Here is a 25,883-nt window from a genome sequence, read left to right as displayed (position 1 = left end):
CTGGTCCATAACATAATGTCATTTTTATTGACAACTATGCTAATGAGTGAGTCTTGACTGCATGATACACAATAACAATTAAATGGAAAGTATTATTATGGTAGATATTAGTTACCTCTGAAAATCTTAATGTGCCTTCTATAAAGTTCTGCGGGATAATTTGGGTCTACATTCAACACTAAAATACCCATTAGCTTATTTCACACATGGAACTATAATATTCCAATTTACATTAAAAAAAAGTTCATTAAATCATTAAACACTCTATACTTGTTCGACTTCAACTCTTATTTGTACAAAGTCCACCACTTAAGCCTGCAACATAAATATAACTCTTTGGCAGGGTGTACAGTAAAAAACACTTGAGCGTGGGTATCTCTTAATCAAAAACGATCTTGAGTAGCTTTGGTAATTATACCATGCTTTAAAATATTTATAAGGGCAGAAAGCTGTTTTCGAGAACATCAGCTTCGTCCAAAACAATGCCAGTTGCAAACTGCTGAGTGTTTTCTGAATTGTTATTCCACACACTCATACACTTACTCTGTGGCTCTTTTGCTTTGCATCTTTTTTTTTTTTTTTTTTTGCACCTTGCTATTTGCATTTCGCCTTTGCTTTTTGTGCAAGAGAGAAGGGGGAGGGGAGGGACTGTGATTTAAGATAATGAGAGGAGTAAAACATCATTAGTGCAAATTAACTTTTGTCAGCTGAGGTGATCAGGGGGTGGGGGTGCCACTGCCACTGGCGGCGGCTTAGATAATGGCAATTTATACTTCTGCTACCATGTGCACGTGTGTGCGTTTGTGTCCAGTGAGTGTCACCAAGGACTCAAAGAGCCACACCAACCAAGTGAGAGCCCAGATTTATCTTTTTTTTTCTTTACTTTTCAATGCAGCTTAGGCAGCGGGATTTAAACTGTAAAGCTCCCATCATCTTTCAATTTTGAATAGATAATTTTGTTGCCTGTAATTGAATTACAGCAGACTTATTTTTGCAATTCCATTTATTCCCATTGGGTGTAGAATTGTTGACTGCATCCTTTAGTTTTGTGTGTCTGGCAAGGAGATGTGGTCATGTATAATGCATATAATTTGTGTTCCATTCAGCATGACACAATGGCCTTCAGTCTATTAATTAGTAACAAACGGTCATTGGGAACAAGACAGGCCGAGCATAGGTCAACCTTCTGCAAGGTCTGGCATGATAGGGACACTAATGTCTGACCTGGATGGCTCATGTATTGTCTCAAGCTGAGCTGATTACTTTTAGAATTGTAACTTTAGAAAAAAAAATCTGAAAAATAAAATTGTGATTTTGACCCGCTGGGGTCTGTGCATAAAATGATTGGCAAATGCAAGTAGTTGGTCATGGGTACTTGGAGACCGACCTTCTTGCACCAAATTGTGCATCCGTGTGTGATGCAGATCCTTTCTATGACCACACTAAAGATGACACAAAAATGAGCAGCTGCATTTCCAATACTTAGTATTGCTTGTGTCACTTTTGCTTCTAATGATGATATATGATATAATATACAGTAAATGTTGCCACCCGTTGGATGAAATCATCTTGTAAATATGACAGATGGATCTTAGTCATGTCACTTTATGTACAACTGGATAATTTTAAAGTTTAAATGTACGTATATATAAATAATAAATAATAAATACAGATAAATTATGAAATAATTTATGATAATAAATGAATTTTAAAAAAATAATTCGATAGTTTGTCATTATAGACAGTATATTCTTCCCATTCATTCTTCAAATGAAAATTCTGACTTCCTCATGCATGCTTCCCTGGTTCCGGTGGTGGGAGCAGGATTAAACTGCAGGTCCGTGTAGGTCCATTAGCTTGAGTGAAGCAGCTGCGGTGCATGATTCTGTTTCGACCTCAAGGTTTATTCCCCCCTAGTTTTCCCTTTGTTGCATTAGTTCACAGCGGAGGCACCAGCTGGCTCAGTCACTAGTGTTTCAGATGATAACATTAGAGTCGGTGCAAAATGTCAATATTGTGATTAGTTTGCATGCTGCATGAGTGATCGTCACAGATATTGTATAGCCGGGGACGGCATACAAAACAAAACTTGCTCCTGATCTCACAATATAAAAATTGTCACGTGATGTCAAGGAGAAACAAGTAACTTCAATAAAAATGTGATTCTAATAACAGCTGTGTTTCAGGGCCCTCTGTTAAAAAATTAACCGGTAGGAATAAATTATTTGTAATTATCACCACATGACCGAAAGCACAGCGAGAACAAGAGGGAGGATGAGCTTGTATGTTAATCAAGGCATGATGAATTGCCCATGTTCATACAAACACGGTTTCTTCATGAGTCCCCTGCGCATCCCTCTTTCTCTCACACACACACACACACACACAATAAACAGCAAATAAAGAGTGGGCGGAGAGTAGAGAATTAATTCTATGAAGTGTGCTGGCGAAGATGGAATTAACAAACTGGCCAAAAGTCAAAATTCATGCTCAAGTTGCCAACGTTTGTGCACAACTGTGCAAGTGTGTATACTCGTGTGTGAGAATGTAAGGAGTGTACAGTTGTCAAGCTAGTCGTAGTAGCAATGACATAACTTAATCTGTTTAGTTAGCGGCCAGGGGTCTTTAGCTAACGGATTATCAGGCAGATTTGAGTAATAGACTCCTCATTTAGCTTTAATGCGTTTTGCATAGAGAGCAACCTCCCTTCATCACTCTTGAAGATGAATCGGCCGCCCAGCTATAAGATAAGGGAGGAAAAAACTTCTAAAGATATTAGTCAGCCGGCAACTGCATAAATCATAACATTTTTTTCTTAATGAAAGCAAAGTAACGTTAGCTTCTTTAGTGGAGCAACACAAATAGATTCTTTAGAAGGCACTGTATGAAATCTTTGCTGCCTGACGAGAGGTGTTTGTGTTCTTTCAACATATTTTTGTTTGGCAAAGACTTGAAAGAATGTTAAAAAAAAAATGATGCATGTAACATACGTTCAAACATTCACCTACAAGCAAATAGACAAAGAAGCAGCAGTAGCAGGCTGTCTGTGTGACATGCACATTTTGTTTGCTGCTTTTAATTTGACAGTGTTCGGTGTGGAGCCTAAAAAAAAACACACACACACTCCCACGGACATTTACCCAAGACACACACACACCTCTAATTTGACAGCGCTCTAACAAGAGCCCGCTGCTTGTCAAATGTTCTCTAGTGGCAGCAGGGATCCGCACAGCCGAGGGGGTTCTGTTCAAGGACATCTGTGAAGGAACACACACACGTGCGCACGCTGGCTTTGAATAGGCTACGAGAGGCACACATGCTGAGGGGCTGCTCCACTGCTGCTCCTCATACTCTCCATCTTCCTCTCTCTCCTTGCCTTTTGGCTCTCTCTTTATCTAACATTCCATCGCCTCGCTTCCCTCTTTTGGTCTTAAGTAGAGGGCTGAGAGGATGAGATAGCCCAGGGTAGATTGTGAGGACACCTCCCTGCCTGCCCCAAAAACTGATTCCCTTCTCAGACTCCACGCATCAATTTCCTCTTCATTCTTCAATCCAAAACACCAGGAGACCTTTTAAAGTTACTCAAAGGCACCAAGACTTTGGTCTTCTGGATTTCGACCCACTGAAGGCTGTGCGTGCTCATGAAGCATAAGCTTCTTTTTGTGGCTTTCCATATGTCCATGCCCCCATGCTGTCTCAAAACTTGACTTCTACGGGATACTTTGCTCATTAGGGGTTGACTTGAGTTACTTCTCAACCGCTGCCCACTCTAGCTAATCATAAAGCCAGTCATGCGGCGCACGACGGTGGAGAAAAGCCAGGTTCTCAAAACAGGGTGTATCACACGGACCGGTAAACCCAATGTGACATCTGAGTGTGAGCTTGCGTGTGGTTTGTGCTTGGAAGGAGAGATAACGTGCGGAAAGGGCTAAGCCTTCATAAAATGAATATAATGGTGTATATGACAAAGTAGATTTTTTAACATTATACAGTGGGGACAAGAAGTGGACCCCCCCCCCCCTCCCTCGCTCTCTCTCTGTAAGTAAACAACATTTTAGTAATGGCCGGGGGGAAAAAAAAGTCAATAAAAAATGTATAGAATATAATAATATTATAGAATAATATAATAATAATATAGAATATATTATAGAATAATATAAGTTTGCAGTTTGTTTGAATTTGTTCATCTCCCCATTGGAAATAATAAAAACAAGTCTTTTCTGGAGTCAAACCTGTAATCTCTGTAATTTAAGTTACATAAAAGTGTAAAATTACAGTACAAAATAAACTTATATTTAGGAGTAAGTATCGATCTCAAGTATCGGTATATATTAGATGTTCCTGTGACATTGATTAGAAACTACAATGAAGAGAAAATGTGTATTTTCTTTTTTTGTTATCATTGGTCGAAAAGTCAAAGAAAGGCAGCTTTAAAATCAAAATGTCAATCAACAAATAACCAGACAGCGAAGAAGATCAGAGTTTTGCCATCTGATATTATTTGATATTGTATGTGTGTGCAACTGTCAGATAAAATCGTGCACATCCGATCCAATGATCTAGAAGGCGAGTTCACAGAGCAGCATCCAAAATGTCACCATGAGTATAAATACAAGCAAGTCATATTGAGAATGACATTAAACTAAAAAGCCAGAATGACATTTTTTGAAATATCTGCTAGGCTTGGTTGAATTGTCAGTCAGCTCAATTGGAACATGAACATATATGTATTTTTATTTCTTAAATTGTCTATCACAACCTGACATAACATTGTAAAATGTAAATCACAGTTAAAAGTCAATGAAACTAAGGCAACGTGCGGTATATTGCCTACGACTGTCAGAATGGAAAAAAAAGAATATCGAGACTGTAATGCTGAGTGCTACCACTTAATACTATTAATCTTGCTGCGCCCCCACTCCACACACACACACACACATACACACACAAGTCAAATTGCTGTGCTGAAGTGGTCTGTGTCCTCTAAAAGTATGGTTCTTGACTGCAGCCATTTTCTGTAAAAGAGGGAAAGGCTAAAGAGAAAGCGCTGACCCTGCTTCGCAGCAATTTCCCCCTCATCAGCTTGTGAGACTTCATTAACTTTGTGGGGTAATTTCTTCCGTCAAGGCCTCATTTTTTTCCTCGTCTTTTCATCCATCCTTTCCAATCAACCATCCATCGTGAGCTCTTTTGTGCCCTCTGCATAAACCTGCTGCATAAGACACTTTAGGAACTTTTAGGGGCAGTATCTTAAGCAAATGTGAAGCATGAGACCACAGCTAACTCAAAGCAGTGTAAACAAGAAAGATCTAAAGTGTGACACTGATGCTGCAGTGTCTTTACTGAAGCCCAGGGCACTGCGATGGGGGTATTTACTTGAGAATCTATGGAAGGATGTGGAGTGTGAGTCAATGCTGCCCTCCTCAGGAAATTTTGTGATACTGTCTGCAGATAGGTTGATATAGCATATGAGAATCCATTGTCAATTGCATTACCAGGATAGTTAAAGATAAAAAAATAATTTTATGAAATTTGATTGATTGTTTTATTGCATTTATTGAGTTTAATTATTATTGTATTGATGACAAGGGTTATATTGGTGTTTCAACTGCAGCCAGGTTCTATCATGTCAGATTTTTAATCCAAATTAAATCATTCCCGGTTTTATCTTTATTTTAACTTTATACGCAATAAAATACTATATTATCACAAAATAATAATCCAGTTTTTTTGTTGTTTGCAATCACTGTGAGTGGGCGGCGCGGACGCGCAATAGTGTTTGTACAGTTAGTAGTAAGGAGACAAGTTCTCACCAGAAATCCGTGGATATTTTTGCCTTTCCCTGTGCAGCATCAATTGCAGCGTCCCTGCTTTTAGCGTCCTCATAATCCTTGGCGTGCAAACATTTGAATGAGGAAATGTTTGTCACTGATCTTGCAAATGGACACCTGTGTGCGCGTAAACTGGGAAGTGACAGGTGAGAACGCGCTCGCACCCGATCATGAGCGCGTTCCCGTTGGTATGCGTTTCATTTCTGTGGCTCGCTCCGGGGGGGAAAGACCCCCATGACAGTGCCAGTGGGCCACATATTGTTGATTTTATGACACGATGCGTCGGGTCGGTCTAAATTTAAACACGGGCCAGATTTTGGGCATTTTTTTTAAACCCTGTAAAGTTGTAAGATTCATTTCACTTTAACTCAACATGTTAAAGACCTTCAAAAGTTAGAGTACCAGAATTTATGAAGCACTTGCATTCCAAGCATCTGTACTGGTTTTGAATACATGTATAGTGGATGACCCAGCATACAGTAGAATGAAAGAATGATTGATTTTTATTTGGCTGTGCCCATATGCAAACTACTCTCTTCTTTTCCTCTCTACAGCTCCACATGTTGACAGAAAATAGCAGGCAGCAATCATTTAGGACAAATTACTGTAAACGCAAGTATGGTTGAGAAGTTTTATTAGCAGTCTGATTCATTGAAGGCACATTAGTTGGGAAGAAGACCTTGAAACTTGTGGAGGACACATACAAAGGAAACAAAAAGTCTTCTCTCAAGTTGATTTCACCTTGGTTTCATTTGAGAAAAAAAAAAAATCAAATCAGCTACTCACTCTTGAGAGCTGATAAAACCAAGATGGAACTTTGTGGCCAGAATTCCAAAAGGTATGTTTGTCGACCCCACATCACCAAAAGCGTCTGGGTCTGTTTTACTTCAGCTGGAACCGAGGCCTTAGGTAAGAAGGGAAGTGGGAAGTTCCAAATGAACAACTGAACTTGGAATTAATCAGAGGCACTCAAAAAGATTTAAAAAAGAAAAGTGGGAACTGAAAAAGATTCATCTTGGTTTTACATTTTATATGTAAAAAGAAAAATTGAATAGGTTTTGAATAGGGGTGTGTAGATTTTTAAAAAAAATTTAAAGCTTTTTTTTTCACTCCACCCTGGAATCACAACATCTTCTGGGGGGAAAAAAAACAAATCAAAAGCCATTTCATCTTTGACATCTGCCGTAATGTGTTATGTTCCATTTTTTAACTCCACATTTAACTTTACAACACTCTGGTAAGGTTTTCAACTTAATGAAAATCACCATTACATCTCAAAGATTACATACTGTATGCTCCAATATCTATAACAATTAACTTGCCCAACTACTAATACTAACCTATAAGGCATCACATATCAAACACATTAAATAAAATTTCTATTAAGTCCCATTCATCCAGTGTGAATCAACTACCTGTTTTGTGTGTATTTAAAAAAAAAAATTGAGAAGGCATATGCTAAAAATAATTCAAACTCATGACAAATTAATTCAATTGTTGTACATATCCGATTAACCCAAAAAAATGTCAACTACCTGGAGAATTTTGTTAAGATGTCAGCTTACTGAACACCACTTTCATTTCCATGCTTCACTGATCCTGAATTCGATGTCTCTTTCTTACGCGTGTCCCATCGGTGTCCTTCATACAGGCAATTAGGAAATGACGGCACTTGCATGTATACTGCTCCGGATAGTCCCGGAAATGACTCACATGGGCGCTGGAGTCAAAATCATAACTGTCCACTGGAACACCTTTAAGCTTGAGGGTATCTGCAAAGAGCTTGACATCTTTTGGCCGGATCACCTGATCAGCTCGAGAGTAGAGGAAAAAATGTGGCCAGACGGGTGGCCTATCTTGCACTGCATCATAATGGTTCTTATGCACATACTTTGTCAAGGGGTATAGCACGATTCTCAATAGGAAAACAGTCACTGCGAAGATTGCTAGCAGGAGGTACTTCAAAATAGAACTTATTTTTGGCCCCAAAGTGGCTGCCAGTGCCCGCACAGCCCCGATGACATTCCCACTACCAGGAGCGCTGTCCACAACAGCCCCAATGACACACAGAGAACTAAACTGCTTGTCATTGTGCAAAAGCTCTATAATATATCTGTACAGCATGAAGCCACCATTACTGAATATGTGGAAGAAAACGGGGCTCTGCTCCACCTCGTAGTCATAGAGGATCTCCAGCAACTTGAGGGCTGTACAGCGAAGTTCTCTATATCCAAATGATTCTGAGATAAATACAGTCTTGAGTGGAGCTGTGTAACGGAGAGTGACACAACCCTGTATTGGAAGAAAATCAGAAAATAATTTAAGATAGCCCCAAAACACACAAATAAATAATAATAACTCAAATGAACAATAAAACATTTAACCTGTTCATTGTAGATGGAGCTGTACTTGGTGAGGTGTTTGTCTTTGCAGCCTGCCCATCCCAACAATATCACAACAGGCTCTTTTGTTCCCTGCCAGTGTGCCTCTGGAAAAGGAAAAAGGATGCGCACTTAATGTTATCACGTCTAAACTAAGCAAATGTAAAGCTAATTTAGCACGCAAATACGAGATTGACATTTACGCCGATTTGTAAAAAGTTAGCACGTAAGCTAGGCTAACTAATAATACGGCACAGGTGTCGAACGATGCTCACCGATAGTCGCTTCATCTGGAAACACAATATTGTAGTCGATTCCATCATTTTCCATTTCAGTTCGTAAGAGTCAAAGCTTGCTTTAAGTGACTGGAAGATTGATTACAGTAAGCGAGGATGATTAAGACATTAGGGTACCATAATATATACAGTGCAATACAGTTTATCAGTGGACTGTCATCTCAACTAACGGCAATGTGCATTGGGGAACGCTACTATGCCGGAAGTTGTTTCTTCCTTATGGCCTGTTAAACATCATCCTGCGTAAATGATACAATGCTGCCCCCTCCTGTGCAGGAGGTGTGTGCTTTGTTTTTCACAAAATTATAATGGAGGGAATGAATGCAGCAAAGAGCTTAAAAAGATTCCACTCCATTCAGAAAATCGTAGAATTATGTATTACTGAACCATGTAGAAAAATGAAAGAAAATAATGAAATAGAAAATAAATAAATAAAAATCCTTTGGACCAAAAATATAATGTTAAACTGATGATGAGATGCATGACAAATGGGTAGGGGAAGATTGCTACAAGATCTAGTAAGGTTAGGAACAAATTTAAGTTGGATGAAAAAGGCAATGAAACATTGCAAAGTGTCAGGAAGACTTTGCTTATTGTTGATGTACCTATGTATGAACCCTAAGTAGAAATAGAAGATATTGAGCTCAGGAAAGGGTGAGAAAATGGAGTCGAAAAGTACATCACACCATTTTGAAAACGAGGATTCTTACCTTTATTTACATAGCACTTTCAATTCAACACAGGCTCAGCTGCACTTGACAGATATGAAACAAATAAGAAGTCTTTTTTTCAGCTTTCTCTATAAAAAAAAAGTTCAATTAAAACATGAGAATGTTGATGATGATGGCCCAATGAGCATCCTTCTATCTAGAAATAATTGTTTTATTTCCAAAGTCATTTGAAAGATTAGTCTTTTATCCTCCATCCTCTATTTCTTTTTTCCCCAAACCATGTCCATCTTCTGCATGTGGGCCTTGGATGACTTGGAGAAGGTGCTCTTGACTATGTTGAGCGGCGTTGACTTGCCACTGAGGTAGACCTTATTGAAGGAGGTTGGAGGCCATATCTGTTCCTCTCCGCTTGCATTCACTTCTTCCTTTTTCACCAGTGTGCACGAGTAGGCAAATATGTATCCTGTCATGAAGGCATCGAAGCCGGCTCGGTGGGTCCCCGACTCTGCCTTGTTTTCACTTTTTCCGGTCATTTCAGTGTTTGTGGACTCTGTGTTGTGCTCACCTAATTCATTCCCCTCGCTATTTGTTTTCACATTTTCACCTTCATGGGTATTACTGTCCATCAAATTTGTAATTTCCAGAAACCCTGCTGTCACATCTTGATGACCCTCCTCTGGATTCAATTCCAAATGGGGCATTTTGTTTTGGGGAGCACCGTCCAAATTGGAGGAGTCATCCTCTACCTCTTCTTTCTTTTTCTTCTTTTGACGTTTCCTCTTTTTCCTTTTGTCATCCTTTGATTTATCATCTTGGAAAATGATAAGGTCAGTGTCGTGGGACAAAGGACACTTGGTGCCTTTTGAACACCAACCAAATGCCTGAAAAGACAAATACAGAAAATTTAGGACAGGATAGGTGATGACATGCAAAAATGTATTTGCTGACTACAAAAAAATTGTGTACCATTTGTATTTAACTTGAAATAAGTAAACTCCAGACTGATTCCCATTCCCTTTTATTCCAAACAATAACTATGCTTCACTTGGACTATTTATAATCAAAGTTTAGGTAGACTAACCGAGAAGGACTGGCAAATCTCAGTGTTCACTGAGTTCGGAGCTCCAGCTGGACAGATCCTGTGGTCCACATAGCGGGACATGGCGCCGGCATACTGACAGAACTCCAGGTAGACATGACGACCAGTTTCAACAGAGGCCTCATTTCGACTGTTATCCAACTTACTAGAAGGAATAGCGAAAGACAACCAAGCAGTCAAATACATTACATACATTAACTGTATATCCTTCCATTACTTTCTCAGAGCAAGACGCTTGTATTAGCATGCATGCACAGAAAGAAAATACAGACCATTTCTTATAGGCGTACTCCAGGTATGAGGCACTGAAGCGAAGATCGAATTCCGTGACATATTTAGTGTCAAAGATGCCTGCAGGAAACATCTCGGAGAGGTCGGCTGTAAAGGTGGCTAAACGATCTGGTAGATGCGCATAGAAATTCTAAAAAAAAAAATCCATTAAGTACATGTTCTGAAAACTGCTTAAGAAATCTCTCAATCCAGAAGACCTGAACAAACAAAACCATGAATGTAAAAATCCTACCTGATAGAGAAAAGCAATATCAATGAGGCCGTTGTGGAGCACCAGAGGTTTTCTTGCGCGTAACAGCTCAGTAAATAAAGCCCGGATATGAACACCCTGGTTGTCTGATCCTCCCTTGCAAAAAAAAAAAGAAAGAGAGGAAACCTCAAAACTACAGCCCAACACTTATTTGCATTATTTTTTTAATCTGTCAAACAATGTAGTAATGATACGCTTGGCTCCACAGCATGTAGTTGAATGACAGCAAGATGATTTACGAACCAAATTTTTAACAAGCTCAAACGGGATCATTACCTTATCATTACCCTTGTGATAGGGGATCCCCCCTGCATACTGCTTGTTGAAGTCAAACCCGTGTTGTACGAGGAACTGGACTGATTGGGGCTCGATGATGTACTCCTCTGAACACAGTAAGGTGAGGTTATATACCTGGACCAGGTATGTGTCTGCAGCCTGGGATCAAAAGTGAGAAGGGCACATTTTAGAGCTTTAATATAATTGATGAGGTCCACTCACCTAATGTTATGCTAGTTTACATATGTCTCAAATTCAAAGCAATCAGAAAATATCTCATCTTTTGCACCTCATTGCTGAGCATCTTGTAGCAGGCAATTCCCAAGGAGAGGATGGAGCGGGAGCGGGCTGCATGACAAATCGCTTTATACCTGTCTTCTATAGATCTGAAACACAATAGTCAAGACAACATTAGCAAGAAGGCCTCAAAATAAGATTCAGAGGAATTCCAGTTGAAATTAGGAAGGTCGGAAGATTTCTACTCACTCTGCAAGCAATGATGTTCTATTTCCAAGGCCACTCAGCTCCTACAACAATAAATTGCAATAAGTAGGGGTTATTTGTTGCATCTTTTATTCCCACTACAGCATTTAATCCTATTTTCTTATTCACATACCGTATCAACAGCAACGAAGGAAGATGTTTTAATAGCCACTACCATAGCAGGCCAAAGTTCTTTAAAGTTGCTATTCTGAACATCAATAACAGGAACAACAAACGAGGATGTCATTTTGACTTTCTCAAAAGTAAAAGCTGCTTATACTGATGGACAGCGAAAAGGATCGCGAACGGGCGTCAATTGTGCATTTACTTAAAATAGTTGACCTGGGGGGGGGAAAGAACCCTACCAATAATTTGCATTATCAGGTTCTTTCGATTGTATATAACGTAATGTAGTCGTAATGCAATAATAACTGTTTATACAAATAAGAGTCACTATATGAATGCCGACTAGGGGTATAAATCGGAAGGTAAACACGACTGTCCACAACGTGCTCCGTGGGTCCTTTAGTGTCATACACATAGAGAGATAACATGAGCCTGTTTGGCCAGCAGCAATATTTTCCAAAATAATATTTAGGATGTCAATATAATTTCGTATACACCACAAAGTAATCTTTTGAGAGTTTTTTCATGGTATATATTGTCAAGACTTTCTGTTAATTTTGAGCGTGGTTCGATGTGCTTTTTTTTAATTCAGGCATTTGATTCGGACGCATAAATGACGTCAAATGCCCAACTAGAAAAATAAGGTCGCCATTTTGGCTCAAACAAAGTCAGAAAGACTTAGTTAAATACGGATGTTTTGTAATTTTGGTTTAATACAGTACCAATATTGTGCCAATCAGTCTCGTCATGTGAGTGAGCTGACAATTGACAAAATTATTTTTTTTCAAGCAATGTAAATGTGCAGTTTTGCTTAAAAAAAAAAAAAGATGATAACCTCTGCGGTGCCTGTTTGTCAGCATAACAAATTCATACAATAACAATACTATTAACGCAGGCGTTATTTTGTTTGTTTGTTTTCGTGTACAATGGGTGGATGCTCGGCTCCTAATTGTTCCAATTCAACCAGCATCGGGAAACAACTGTATAGATTTCCCAAAGACCCTGTCAGGAAGAAGAAATGGGTTGTTAATTGCCGACGCGATTTTGAACCAACTCCACACTCGAGATTATGCCAAGTGAGTACAGCATCTGTCAATCCCTCGGTGAAAAATAAATAAACACAATAATCATTATTAAGGAGTAGTGATTTTATGTAAAAAAAAAAAAAACAGTTCTGTAATCTGATCATCCTTTCCACGCTTATTTTCTGTTATGTTCATGTATTATGTTTATTTTGTATTTATTATTTTTTAAATCAATCTATCAATATGACCACATCATCCTCTCATTATTGTAGGACCATTTTGAGCTGAGTCAGTTTGAGGAGTTGGCAAAATCCCCGGCTGGAGGAAAGAAATTGAAGCCCAATGCCATCCCAACTCTCTTCAGTGCCGGAGACCCTCCTTACCCTGCAATTACAACTCCATTCATTATGCTGCCCTTGAAACCTGAGCTAGGTAAATTCTACTCTACCCTACTCTACACCTATTTAAACCATATGGCCAGCAGAATAAGGGATAGAATAGTTGTGTTCTGCCTGTAGTGGACAAGGAGCTGAATGTTGGTGACCATGGCTATGCTAGACGCACTCCTCTGCTTGGCCTGGAAGAGGAGGATGGAGATAGGCCAGCTGTGGACCAGCAGTGCTGCACACAATGTCATCTCCTCAAAAAACAGCTGGAGAAAGAAATGCAGCACACCATAAGACTACAAAAGGAGGTGAGAGCAATTTTAATGGTATGGATTGATATGCAGTAGAAGAGCTTCACACCAATGTTCAATCGTCACGTCTTTGTGTGCATCTTTTTTGGAATGTGGTCAGTAAAATCTGATTGGAATCACAAAAGCATGCAGAATATGCAAATTCCCAGACTTAGATTAAAATCTGGAATCTCTGTGCAGCAGATCAACTCACTAACTGCTAGGGTGTGCCTTCAGCAAGAAATCATTCTAGGTTTGCATTAACACTTATCAAGTTTAATATAGTTTTCACAGGTGACAACATTTTCCAAGTGCAATAATGACCATAGCAAAGATCATCTTTTTACAATCTTACCGTCTATTGCTTTGTGTGTCTCAGGCAGAAGAGATGAAGAAACGTCTCTACAGGCTTGACCGTATTGAGAAGGGACTCCAGAACTTTCTATATGAGGACCAGATCCGCGCTTTGTCTCTCACCAAGCGGTCTCGCCGAGCCGTCTGGTCTCCAGAGACTATCCTGAAGGCTAGAAAGATTCGAAGCGCGGTGGGCACCAAAGGCTACGAGTACCTGAGAGAGCTGGGGTACCCGTTACCCTCCTACCGGACTCTGTGTAACCGCCTAGAAACCAAGATCATGGTAACGACTGACATGAGCTGTGAGGAATTGGCAGAGCTTGGCCTGGGACTCATGGCCACCTGTGATAGCCCAACAGAAGATGTTGGCGACAATGATGAGAAAGACCTTCTTGATGTCTTGGCCTGATTTCTGCTGTTTGCGTGACTCATCAAGCTCTCATTAAATGGACACTATTTGCTTTGCACCATTTAATTAAGGATGCTCTTTACGTTTGATGAGATGCAGGAGAACGCGCTTAACACGAGGTTGCACAAAACTATGCTGAGATTTGTTAAGAAACTTAAAACATGCAACCAATTGAGTCATGTGACCACTAGCAGACCAAACACAAACTTTGTTTTCTCATTTTACGACTCGTTTAGAAAACCCAAGGAACACAAAAATACAAGTGACCACAATAATCCAGAAAATATTAATAATGATGTGTCAGACTAAGAAAAATTATACAACAAAGCATGTAGCATGTTAACACATTTTTCTCCATGGGTAAAATGATATGATACTTCTAAGATGAAAGTTCTGTTGTTGAAGCATATCGTGTTTGTTTCAATATTTGTTCTCTCTGTGCCTGCACAAATTATTTCCAGGGAAGGCACTCAATATTGAAATTAAAATTGGACACATTGGATAAAAATTAGCAAGTTTGAAAATAAATATTGGTTTGATCAATGTGTTATATGTATAGCGTTATGTAATGCGAGTAGCCTACTATTTAAAGTATTGAAAAACTTTGCACTGGGTTCTCTTCTTGCACTGATAATTGTCATTGATTTTGGCCTCTTACTTTGTTCCAAAGATCACATTGTGTGAGTTTTGAGTCACATGGCATTTTAGTTACCCATAATATTGTAGACCAATGGTTTTCTTTTCTATCTCAGCTGTTGTCACCATTTTATTTTAGTTTCATTGTTGCAACCCAGATTTATAGAAGTTTAATTGCAACCGTATTTTCCGGACTATAAGGCGCACCTTCAATAAATGGCCCATTTTAAAACTTTGTCCTTATATAAGGCGCACCGGACTATAAGGCGCACCATGTCAGATTTTTAATCTAAATCAAATCATTCTCCATTTTATCTTTTTTAATTCAACTTCAGACGCAACAAATTACTTTGTAATCACAAAATAATGATCCATAGTCATTTTGATTCATGATTCATAGTCTTCAGCGGGCCACTTATGGTTGATTTCATGACACAATGCTTCGGGCCAGTTTAAATTTAGGAATTTGGTCCATATATAAGTGTTGAGTTGAGCAGGCCACACCCCTCTCTGGCTGAGCTGCCTCAGGTTAGGGTGTGTCTTCCTACCTGGAGGCAGCTGATTAAGTGCACCAGGTGGAGATGTTGGAAAAATCAGTGTGGTTTGGAGGCACTCACATACAGGACATTGAGGAGCAAGCAGTGTGTGTAACAAAGGGAAAAGCTGGATGTGAGGAAAAGAGACTGCAGTGAGGTCCACTTGACAATAAGGCACTGTCGGCTTCTGAGAAAATTTTAGGTGCCCCTTATAGTCCAGAAAATACGGTAGCCTTTGACAACACGTATAGTATATTACATTTACATCACACTTGTCCACCACTGTTACCTCTTAATTTGAATGCCAAAGACAGTAAATGTTATACTGTACACAAGCTACTTTTAAACAGGTGAAAGTTAAGAGGCATGGACCTCGGACTTGATCAACCTTAAACACTTTAAATAGACACGTGGTGCAATGTTTGTGGACAGTGTTTCACTCCACCTCTTTGTTTGATTTTAGGGGGGAAGAGTCCAGCGCAGAAGCTTCAAAAACAGCAGAGATCTAATTTTCTCTTTAGGTCGAAAGGACAGCTAGGATACAACAGAGGTGAGTCGTTATGGTTAGACTTGTAAAAAAGATATTGTATTTATTTTGTAAATGTGAATTTTACTTGATGGTGATTTTATTTCCTGCACTATGTTGTAAATGACTAAGACTGAATTCATGCCCTTTCTCAGGTGGGGGTGTTTCAAAAGCCAGAGAGGACAATGTTCTCTCCTCTACTGCTGTGGACATGTGCGGCCTTGCCAGGCCTGCTCCTGGCCTCCCAAGCCAGTCTATTGGTAGAGGGGGAGGACGCAGGCACCAGGATCTGTAAACCTGCCCCCTATTGGGACATAAAAGGACAAGCACCCATGCAGATGGTGCTTGGAAGTGTGGTGGTGGTGGCACTACTCAAGGCGAGCTGACATTTTTGTCTCGTTCAGGCCTCCAAGTAAGAAAACCGATTAATATTTCATATTGATTACTTTAAAAGCAGTGGTGGTGAGATTGTGTGAAAGATAATAACACTAGTAACCCTTTCATTCTTCTGGGTCCATTTTTAGAATCCAAGGCCTGCGTGACAAGCTGAACCGTAACAATCTGACAGAGGTTTCCTTCATGATAGTTAATGAGCAAGACCCTCAGTCCAGAGCAATGTTCTGGGAGCTGAAGAGAAAAGCACCTCCTGAAGTTCCAGTTTACCAACAGACTCCTTTTCAAAATGATGTGTGGGGGGTGCTGGATGGTGACAAAGATGACTTCTTGGTCTATGACAGGTAAAAGAATCTTACACATTGCAGGGCTTGGCTTTCCCAACCTTAAGGAAACGCCAAATGTCAAAGGTCATTCTTTTCATGTCCTGTCCAGGTGTGGTCTCCTCACATTCCATATAGTGCTTCCATACAGCTTCTTGCAATATCCTTATGTTGAGGCTGCCATCAGAGCCACCTATCTTAAAAACATCTGCAACTGCACTGTGAGTAATCACTAATCAATTTTCGGGATTGCAAAATCTAAAAAGATCTACCAAAAAGAGCTGCGTGGAATTGAATGACTTTGCATCATACTGGTGTTTGTAATATTTTCATCATATTATTTTGCTGAATATAAAATGTGAGAGGCTGAGAGACCAGATTAATAATTAATAATGTTTTTTTATACTCCCCAGGCTAATTTTACAACAATAAATGGCATTCTCACAAAGAATGACACACCACCATTTAATGTCAACCACACCGCAGCTTCACCCAGAAATCAAGTGGATGCAGTGGATTCCGAAATGATAGTAACAACACCTAAAACCATTCCGATAGAGCACCACCATCTTCATCAACAGCAGCATAATACAACTGGAAGCCTCAGTCACCTTCATCACCATCATCCACCCTCAAACCACAGTCTCCATCCTGTAAAAGATCATTAGGAGAACAATTTAGTTTGGGTTGGGTTTGAGTAGACATTTATCTTCAACAGTTGTAGTAAAATATAAGGGAATTGTCTGGACTGAAAACAAAATTGTGCTGTCTTCTTCAAGTCTGCTGAAACAGTTGCTTTCGTTCCTTCCTGTGTGCTCCTATTAATGAAGTCTACAGTCTCGAACCTGGCTACAGGAAGCTGCAGATGGATGTGCAAGGAGAGACGCTAAATATGGACTGACAGCTGCTGTTTCTCAGACAGACCCAGAAGATGCTAAGTACACCTCAGTATTTTTATTGTGTACAAACATTTTCTTTCATGTGCTTCATTAATTAGAATTTGCCGTAATTAATGCCAATATTAATTATATTATATAATTATATTATTTTACAACACGTACGGAGTCCTAAGGTTTTGGTGTCGCTATTTCTTTAATTCGTTTCATTGGGGATGCACAGCTTTAATTTTTATGAGACTTATTTATCACAAGTTTTTAAGAGAAATTACTTGTTATGACTCATGTGCAAGTCATTTATACGGATATATCGGTTTTCTGTCACCACTCTGATTGGCTGAGAGTCACCTGCTTCCATCCCACAACGGCGCATAACGCCCTATTCTATGTGCACATGTCAAGCAAAATCCTCAAAGAAAGAAAACTCCACCCATGCATACAGTTAGACTGCGTTTTGTGCTGAATTTGCCCTGGGAATGAAAATAGGGCCCTTTCAGATTAGATAGTGTTCAAATTTAAAGGTTGCACTGATTTGGTAGATATCAGAAGAGTAATTTTCATAGTTATCTTTTACCAAAACCAAAACAATGACAATTTCAATGAAAGTATCTATCTGGTGTATTTTAAAAACTGAGAATTTTAGACCTGCTAGTTCGTTCTGATGAGATGAGTCTGATGCGAATGACAATAGAATTCCTGCATGGGTGGAACATTCCTGTATGGGCGGTTTGCTGACTCATTTCAAGTTTTTCCACTTGCTAGAAGTGCTTGTGCAAAAAGAAATAAATACTCTTTGAAGCATGATTTGAAGGGAGTATAAGTTCTTCTGTGAATGTATGAAAAGTAGTCAAAAGTAAAGTCACTCTGTCACAAGTGTGTAAGGTTTGTGCACGAATTAAAACATCTAGAATGGTGAAGTCTTATTTCTGTTCTTGTTTTTGTATTTCAATATTGACCCTGCTTCATTGCCAAACTTAAGTCGTGAAAGTAGGTAGTGAAAGTAGTGAACCGTAAACCGTTGCAACTAGAAATGATTCAGTTGAAAGTTGCGAGGTGTCGCTAGGAGGCAATATGACTTATTGTTGCAGAACAGGAAATGCTTCAATGAGAAGTTGCATTACCTCACTTTGACGTTTGAAATGGAGCATGAGTTGGACTGGTGTTGGAACTGAAGAGGAAAATAAATAAATCACCGCCTAAATGGAGGTAGGTCCTCATGATTAACAGTATATACTAGAATAGTAAAAGCTTCTTCGTAAAATTGAAGTTTGATGGCGGCTGAGGGTATTTTTTAGGTGTGTGCATGTTCCATTGCCAAACTCTTCATTGATTGACATTTGGTCTACAAGTTAACTCTCACTTCTTTGTAGCAAGTTAATGAATTTTCTTTCTACATTTCATGATGTAATCAACAGAAATCATTTATAATTAATGCAATGTAATATCAGGGTGGGGCTGGCATGGTGGGTTAGCATGTCAGCCTTGCAGTTCAGAGGGTTCCGGGGTTCTATTCTTGCTCCGGTGTTCCTTTGTAAAAATTTGCATGTTCTCCCCATTTCTGCGTGGATTTACCTGGAGTAGTCCCGTTTCATTCCACATCCCAAAAACATGCTTGGTAGGCCGTTAGCGCGCTCTAAAATTGTCCTGAGGTGTGACTGGTTGGATGTCTCTCTACGTCTCACTCTCTCTCGAGCATTTACAGAACATGCTATTTTAAATATTTATCTATTACCTCTATATTTGTGTTTCTTGGTTGCTTATTATTATTTTTTCTATTTCAATTCAGGGTTCCCAGGAGCTCACCTTATGGCAAAAAGCCTCTTTATCCTATGAGGAATTTCTGGAAAAGGGAGGTATGCGTTCACTATCTTTTCCTTTTATCCTTTTATCACAAAAACATTTCTGGAATGTTCTTGATGTACTTTTTCTCTGTCTAGACAAGAGGATTGAAAATTGGCTGCTGGTCTACTCTCCTGTACCTGTTGGGTTCATAATTATGTGCTACCTATTCGTTGTTTGGGTTGGGCCGAAGCTGATGGCAAGGAAGGAGCCTGTCAACCTCAAACTTGTCTTGATAGTTTACAATTTCACTATGGTCTCCCTGTCTGCATACATGCTCTATGAGGTACTACTATTATTTTTCTGTTACTAATTTTGAACAAAATGGGCTAATTCAGATAATAAATATGGAGGAAAAGATACAACTATACTTTAGAAAAATAAGAGTTACAAACAAATGAATCTGCTCTGATTTATTCATCTGCCTCCAATTTGATTTGCAAGAAATAAGATGGAATTTCTCATTTGGAAAGTTAATTTAAGTTTTGATTGGTGATTGACATCCCCTGTGTTCTTACCCACAATGCCCTTAGTGGTATTCAGAAGTAACACTTCATTACAATTAAGGTGCTTTTCTGAAGGAGCAAGGTAACTTCAGTTTGCCCGCAAGTGCAAATTGACACCTTGTCAACTGTGCTTTTTAACATATAAATGGAAAATCTTTCCTGCTCAACAGTTTCTTAAAAAAAACTGATACATGGCAGTGTTGTTCCATTTCCTTTACTGATGCAGAAGTTATAAAAAAAAATAACAACATAACTGTTGTCTTTACATTACCTTTGAGTTTCCTGTTCTTCTGTTTTTGCAGTTTACAGTATCTTCCTGGATGGCAAATTACAGTCTGTTGTGTCAGCCAGTTGACTACAGCAACGATCCACTGTCCGTGAGGGTAATATGCCCTGCCCCTAAATACCACAGTTTAATTAATTATTTATTTAAATGTATTTATTTATTTATTTATTTATTTATTTGAATTTATTTATTTATTTATTTAAATGTATTTATTTATTTATTTATTTATTTATTTATTTATTTGTATATTCTTATTTTCTATTTATCAAATACAGATTAATTTTGTTCTTAAATTACTGTAAAATATTTTGACAACAGACTAATTAATTAAAACGTTTTCTGACCATTTTGCGCAGATGGCCAGTGTGTGCTGGCTGTTTTACATCTCCAAATATATCGAGTTCTGTGACACAGTAAGTATGATTATTGTTTCTGGTTCAAATATATTGAGCATAATTCAAAAAGAACCTTGATCAGCATCTATTTACTATTTCTGTCACCCAGATGTTTTTCATCTTGAGGAAAAAGAACAGCCAGTTGACCTTCCTCCATGTCTACCATCACAGCACCATGATTTTGAACTGCTGGGTAGGGTTGAAGTTCACACCAGGGGGCCAGTGTGAGTTTCCAAATACACAAAGCTGATATATCATTAAGCGTGCACATATTTACTCCTTGTGTCATATGTGTCCAAAGCTTTCTTTAGTGGCCTGGTCAACTCCCTGATTCATGTGGCGATGTATTTCTACTATGGTCTTGCGGCAATTGGACCAAGTATGAGCAAATATCTTTGGTGGAAACACTACCTTACCATCCTACAGCTGGTTAGTATTAATAGCATTAGCATTGAATGTTGGTTGCACTTGTCCATCTACAGCAGGGGTGTCAAACTCATTTTTTTTCGCGGGCCGCATTGTAGTCATAGCTTCTTTCAGAGGGCCATTATGACTGTCAACCCAAATAAATGTATGAGCACCTCATATTATATACAGTAAAAGCTACAAAACAAACTGACAAATAACTCATTTTCAAATCAGATGAGTAAAATCTGGTCAAATATTTAAAAAAAAAACAGATATTAGAAGACAATTTGCAATTCTAGTAATGACACACGAATCTGATTTTCTTTGCGGGCCACATAAAATGATGTGGCGGGCCGTATCTGGCCCCCGGGCCTTGAGTTTGACACATGTGATCTACAGTTTCAAAATGTCTACAGCCTTAAAGCTGTCTTTAGTAATCACTGACAACTTCAGATACAATCATTTTGGATGATTGGCGTTGACTGCACAAAGAAAACAGTCAATTGTTCCCCAAGTAGCTTTTTTTTTTTCAGAGATATCATTTATTGGCACAATAAACGTCTTTTCGATAATGATGTGTACCAGTGTTTATCTTGGCGCTTGGTGTGCGACAAACTCCTGATTAGTTGGTCATTGTTCTGGTAGTTGCAGTTGTAGCTCAGCTCTGGACCATCTGTTGTCTTTTATAATGATGACTGCTGTTGTTTCTTTTCTGTATGGCTTCTATTATGTAAAAATAATTATGGCGACCTCAGTGGTGACCCGCAAATAGTCTTCACTGACAGTTGGCTGACCTGAAGCCGTGTCTGCATATGTGTATTGTAGTTTCACTTTTGTGAAAAATAAAATCCATCATGGGCATTTTTTAGTCATTGCAAAAATATTACTCAACAAATATTTTGTGCAATTAGTGTAATTGGTCTGTACTGATAAGAATTTGATCTTCCACTGAGAAAGAGTTGAATAGAAGTGTGACTTTTTTGAAATCTCATATAATTTTTCCTGTTTTCTCTCTCTCTTCACAGCTTCAGTTTTTCCTGGTAACCTTGCACACCGTTTACAACTTGTTCGCCGATTGCGATTACCCTGACTTGTTAAACGTCATCGTGATTGTCTACGCTTCCACCCTCATTGCACTCTTCAGTCATTTTTACTACCACAGCTACCTCACATCAAGGACCAATGACCAAAGGAAATGGAAGCAGTGAGAAAATTCATTTTATATATTTGCATGGAGGAGAGAACGGTTGAGAGTGAGTCGACTACTCAGCAGTTTATCTAAGGTTTCTTTTATATATATATGTTGGCTCAAATTATTTTCTAACGTGTCTGAAAACAATTCTCACATAATGCATATGATTGTTGTTTCATTCAGTAATGATCCACTTGATGGCATAGACAAAATCAACAAAGCTTGAAATCAGAAGCTAAAGAGGCAAAGCCAATGAATATAAACCTGTATCATAACTTTGGATTACTAACGTGTTATAAAAAAATTTAACAGTTTGTGTAAACATTTCAACTTTTGTTTAAAACACTTTGGGATTTGTCAAAAAAAAAAAAGACTTGAATTTTAAAACTTAAGTGAAGCACAGAGAAGGGAGTGAGCATGCGAGAGAAGAGAAAACCAATAGATGGCAGCACTGTTACGTGTTACTATCAAGTTATTACCATTCTATTCATACTCCAAGAAATATTTTATACAATGTGCATAATCATCAAGTCAATTCTAGATGTTTAGTATATTCCCATCAAATTTCCATATGAATTTGTGTTTAGATTAAAATATGTGACGACAATTGCCTATTTATAGGTTATCCCGCTATATTTATAAATATTATAGTTGGCACAAATTCTGGATTTTCAGAAGGATTGTTGTGCCTCAGTATTTCTGGTGTGTAGTGGCAAACGATACAGACAATAAATGTATGCATGACTGACGTGCACAAATATGATGAGATCCTCAGGGGACTTGCCTGCATTGGTGCATAAAGACAATGGCTATGGCCCCATCTTGTAATACTTAATTATATATATAATATAGATAAAATATATTTATTATATAATACTATTTTATCTATCTACCTATATATATATATATATATATATATATATATATATATATATATAAACGTATATATATAATGTATAATAATATAGATAATATGCACGTCACTCTTTATATGTAACAAATATAAATGAGACAACAGCACTCAGCTTTATGAAAAGAAAACAGATGGTCCGGTAGTTAGTGGAGGACATGATCTGCTACTGCACCCACCAGACGATAACCAATTATTTTATCTGGTGGGGGGGTCACACACCAAACTTCTTAGACAAACATTACAGCCATATTGGTCAGTATGCTGGCCGACTGCCATTTTTTAACAATTACGATGACCTCAGTGGTGACCTGCAAAACTTTATTGACAATAGCACGCATAAATTGGTGACCTGCAGTGGCGCCTGCAAACGTGTGTGTGTGTATTTTGTTTTGTTTCACACCTGTGCAGCATTGTAAACCATGTTCCTGTTGCCTGATAATGTGTAATATGCTTTTCATTTTTAGTGTCTTTATCGTCAACACACACACACACGTACACACACGTGCACGCAAGTGAAAAGAAATTTAGAGAGAGCCTTGCTGCAGGCGCTGCTCCAGGCTGATCACTGCTGAGTGCCTCTGTGCAACTCAGGCATGACAGACTTTCCTTTCCGCCCTCACTTTGATCACTTTATGCCTTTGTGGCCAGAGGTGGGGTTCATTATAATGTGGTGTGTTACTTTTCATATGGCAACAAGCAGGTTACATATGCAAGACTTTTTACTTTCTTGGATGGTGCTAATGAATGATGTTGTGGCTGTCTCCTTGGTAACAGTGTTTGCCGACTATAATTAATAATCAGGTTTGAGTGAGGTGATAAAAGTGCTTGGAAGCTGCTGCTGCTGCTGCTGACATGAGAGTCAGTGAGAGGGACAGATACACACATTTTAACGGGGACATACACACATGCAGACATAATTGCCGATTGTGAGAGGTTTGGCAATAAGAGGCTGACAAGTGCGCTCGATGGTGAGCCACTGTGTTGTTTCCTACAATGAGGGTGAACAAGAGGCTGCGGCAATCTCAGTACGTCAGGAGCGTACTCGACCACAGACGAGCTAGTGTTAATCAGTCAGACAACCTGCTAGTTGCTCATTCTCAAGTGTGTCCATGTGTGTGTGTGTGTGTGTGTGTGATTAACCCCCAAGAAGCTCTTGGTGGCTCCTAATATAGACACTTAAAGGTGTTTTATGGCAGTCTACTGTTTCTATTGAATGAATGATGGCGTCTTGGCATGATATTTGGTGCCCTGATATATGCATTACATTCCTGACCACGCTCATAACTCAAAACGTTCATATCTCAAAGCATCTTTCGCCAGTGAAATGAATGGAAATGACATTAATACGTTCTAGCCCCTGCAAAAGCACTCAATAATATTAAGCACTCAATAATATTATGAAAAAATACATATAATAGCGTAATTAAATAGACTGTAAAGACTTAAATCTGCTTGTTAGAATATTTTAATGAATTGTGAAAAAAGGCAGTAATTAGACAGTAAAAGAAAATACTATACATTTTTTATCCCAAGATTTTTTTTTCATATTTAAAAAACATATTTCAAGTCACATAGCATAATTCCATTTCAAGACACTGATATTTATTATTATTGTTGAAAAATAACACACATTTTAACCAGGTTCCTTTTCCTATTCAACCATGATAATACAATATTTTTCCAGAAGGTTGCCTGCTGTTTGGAACTTTTCAGTACTATTCCAGCCATGTTGCACAGCTCCTCATTTCTCTCCCCTCGTCTCTTACCTCACTTTTATTTCACTCGTCCCTCCTCTCACCTCATCATCCATTATTTTACCCCTTAAGAGGCCACTTGTCTCCAGGCAGCCCTCCTCCTCCTCCTTCCTTCCTCGTATCCTCAAGCCTCCAGCCTTCACCCTTGTCACCCTCCCCTCCTGCTGTCACCCCCACACCCCCAACCCCTCCTCTTGTTGGCTCGCGCTCAACCTCTGATGATTGCCGAGCATATTTCATTTGACATGAAGACAAAGGGCTGATACACATGTGGCTTCTCTGTGAGTCTTGTGTAATATGCAATATTAATGTAGGCATAATTTGGCTCCCTGGATGAGGGGCGGAGGCGGGCCTGAAAGAGGGAAGGCTTCATGCTCACCAGTGACTGCTGCTTCCTTCCTCAAAGGAGAGGAAGCTGTCAGGATGGATTGAGAAACGGTAGCGATAACAACAACAGAATGCTCACTGTTGGCAGATTCTCTGGCCTATTTCTGTCTCGGCCTTTAATGGATACACGGGCTTGTTGCCTGTGTAACGGAGGCAGCCTTTCAAAGTGAAAGGTGCTGCCATCTTTAGTATTTTCAGCCAGCAGTAGTCATGGTCAAATTGAACTACGATATTCGCGTATATGATTAGTGGATTGTCGGGTGAGCTATTTCGGTAGAGTACGTTCATCTTGTCTGTTTGGTTCTGCTATGGCCTGAACATACTGTCCAGTATTTTTCCTTTTTGAGCAGAGTGATTATTATTATACAAAGATGATGAAAGCAGTAATAAAGATGATCCTAATTCTGCTTTAGGGCCCATGTCTGAATTATTAGACCATCAAATTTTATCTCATTACTTCCTTAGTGAGACCTCCAACAGTCTGAATTGTTTTCATTTTGAAATTGTTTTCCCCATAAAATATAAATATTGCCATCAAAATGTGGCCATTTTTTCCACACATAATTCCCATGAGTTTTGAAATCTATCAGTGCCTATAAATTAGGTTGGGTTCAAACTATCCGAATGATATTCATTTTAAAATGGATTAAGAGAGATAGAGATTGTTGTATTAGTGAAATCACGCTATCAAATAATCACAATCTCTTTGTGTATGGCAGCCCAGC

General features: G+C 38.9%; 5 protein-coding genes and 1 long non-coding RNA gene across 10 annotated transcripts in view; 3 read left to right on the top strand and 3 right to left on the bottom strand.

Moving 5' to 3' along the window:
• Positions 1-5,990, bottom strand: part of LOC125985091 (uncharacterized) — a 56,157-nt gene extending 50,167 nt beyond the window's left edge. For both annotated transcript variants that reach the window (XR_007487215.1, XR_007487214.1), the window contains exon 1: positions 5,814-5,990. This is a non-coding gene — a long non-coding RNA (uncharacterized lncRNA). The remainder of the gene's footprint in view (positions 1-5,813) is intronic.
• A 458-nt stretch (positions 5,991-6,448) lies between these two features.
• On the bottom strand, positions 6,449-8,719 carry tmem53 (transmembrane protein 53). Its single transcript, XM_049747572.2, has 3 exons — positions 8,488-8,719; positions 8,216-8,319; positions 6,449-8,123 (listed from the first exon to the last, which is right to left on the bottom strand). The coding sequence occupies exons 1-3, from the start codon at positions 8,540-8,542 to the stop codon at positions 7,422-7,424; spliced, it is 861 nt and encodes a 286-aa protein (XP_049603529.1). The 5' UTR covers positions 8,543-8,719; the 3' UTR covers positions 6,449-7,421.
• Positions 8,720-9,400: 681 nt separating this feature from the next.
• toe1 (target of EGR1, exonuclease) lies at positions 9,401-12,103 on the bottom strand. The gene is made up of 8 exons (XM_049747555.1): positions 11,712-12,103; positions 11,582-11,622; positions 11,385-11,481; positions 11,096-11,254; positions 10,802-10,915; positions 10,551-10,699; positions 10,261-10,423; positions 9,401-10,060 (listed from the first exon to the last, which is right to left on the bottom strand). The coding sequence occupies exons 1-8, from the start codon at positions 11,823-11,825 to the stop codon at positions 9,437-9,439; spliced, it is 1,461 nt and encodes a 486-aa protein (XP_049603512.1). The 5' UTR covers positions 11,826-12,103; the 3' UTR covers positions 9,401-9,436.
• A 244-nt stretch (positions 12,104-12,347) lies between these two features.
• On the top strand, positions 12,348-14,775 carry si:ch73-382f3.1 (uncharacterized protein LOC100151273 homolog). Its single transcript, XM_049747571.2, has 4 exons — positions 12,348-12,780; positions 13,002-13,161; positions 13,248-13,423; positions 13,785-14,775. Exons 1-4 carry the CDS (start codon positions 12,631-12,633, stop codon positions 14,166-14,168), a joined length of 870 nt encoding a protein of 289 aa, XP_049603528.1. The 5' UTR covers positions 12,348-12,630; the 3' UTR covers positions 14,169-14,775.
• Positions 14,776-14,925: 150 nt separating this feature from the next.
• Positions 14,926-18,401, top strand: selenop2 (selenoprotein P2). Of its 4 annotated transcripts, none has more exons than XM_049747580.2 (6): positions 14,926-15,492; positions 15,804-15,890; positions 16,022-16,278; positions 16,391-16,603; positions 16,695-16,803; positions 16,996-18,401. In XM_049747580.2, the coding sequence occupies exons 3-6, from the start codon at positions 16,052-16,054 to the stop codon at positions 17,248-17,250; spliced, it is 804 nt and encodes a 267-aa protein (XP_049603537.1). In that variant the 5' UTR covers positions 14,926-15,492; positions 15,804-15,890; positions 16,022-16,051; the 3' UTR covers positions 17,251-18,401. The 4 variants fall into 4 exon arrangements, with proteins under 4 accessions (XP_049603537.1, XP_049603535.1, XP_049603536.1 ...); XM_049747578.2 differs by having other exon boundaries at positions 14,926-15,542; XM_049747579.2 differs by having other exon boundaries at positions 14,926-15,568.
• A 135-nt stretch (positions 18,402-18,536) lies between these two features.
• Positions 18,537-22,418, top strand: elovl8a (ELOVL fatty acid elongase 8a). Its single transcript, XM_049747573.1, has 8 exons — positions 18,537-18,684; positions 19,265-19,331; positions 19,416-19,603; positions 20,126-20,206; positions 20,466-20,522; positions 20,614-20,728; positions 20,806-20,933; positions 21,938-22,418. Exons 1-8 carry the CDS (start codon positions 18,679-18,681, stop codon positions 22,118-22,120), a joined length of 825 nt encoding a protein of 274 aa, XP_049603530.1. The 5' UTR covers positions 18,537-18,678; the 3' UTR covers positions 22,121-22,418.
• Positions 22,419-25,883: the final 3,465 nt, after the last annotated feature.

Source organism: Syngnathus scovelli, chromosome 17 (assembly GCF_024217435.2).
Source record: "Syngnathus scovelli strain Florida chromosome 17, RoL_Ssco_1.2, whole genome shotgun sequence".
Lineage (NCBI taxonomy): Eukaryota > Metazoa > Chordata > Actinopteri > Syngnathiformes > Syngnathidae > Syngnathus > Syngnathus scovelli.
This window is presented reverse-complemented; position numbering and strand designations above follow the sequence as displayed.

Coding starts and splice junctions, on each gene's coding strand:
- si:ch73-382f3.1 (XM_049747571.2), top strand. CDS start 12,631: ATGGGTGGATGCTCGGCTCCTAATTGTTCCAATTCAACCAGCATCGGG. Junction 13,162..13,247: donor GCCCTTGAAACCTGAGCTAG/GTAAATTCTACT, acceptor TTCTGCCTGTAG/TGGACAAGGAGCTGAATGTT. Junction 13,424..13,784: donor CCATAAGACTACAAAAGGAG/GTGAGAGCAATT, acceptor TGTGTGTCTCAG/GCAGAAGAGATGAAGAAACG.
- elovl8a (XM_049747573.1), top strand. Junction 19,332..19,415: donor GGAATTTCTGGAAAAGGGAG/GTATGCGTTCAC, acceptor TTCTCTGTCTAG/ACAAGAGGATTGAAAATTGG. Junction 20,934..21,937: donor ACCTTACCATCCTACAGCTG/GTTAGTATTAAT, acceptor CTCTCTTCACAG/CTTCAGTTTTTCCTGGTAAC.
- toe1 (XM_049747555.1), bottom strand. CDS start 11,825: ATGACATCCTCGTTTGTTGTTCCTGTTATTGATGTTCAGAATAGCAAC. Junction 10,424..10,550: donor GAGTACGCCTATAAGAAATG/GTCTGTATTTTC, acceptor TATTCCTTCTAG/TAAGTTGGATAACAGTCGAA. Junction 10,061..10,260: donor AGATTTGCCAGTCCTTCTCG/GTTAGTCTACCT, acceptor TTGTCTTTTCAG/GCATTTGGTTGGTGTTCAAA.
- tmem53 (XM_049747572.2), bottom strand. CDS start 8,542: ATGGAAAATGATGGAATCGACTACAATATTGTGTTTCCAGATGAAGCG. Junction 8,320..8,487: donor TCCAGATGAAGCGACTATCG/GTGAGCATCGTT, acceptor TTCCTTTTCCAG/AGGCACACTGGCAGGGAACA. Junction 8,124..8,215: donor GCTCCATCTACAATGAACAG/GTTAAATGTTTT, acceptor CTTCCAATACAG/GGTTGTGTCACTCTCCGTTA.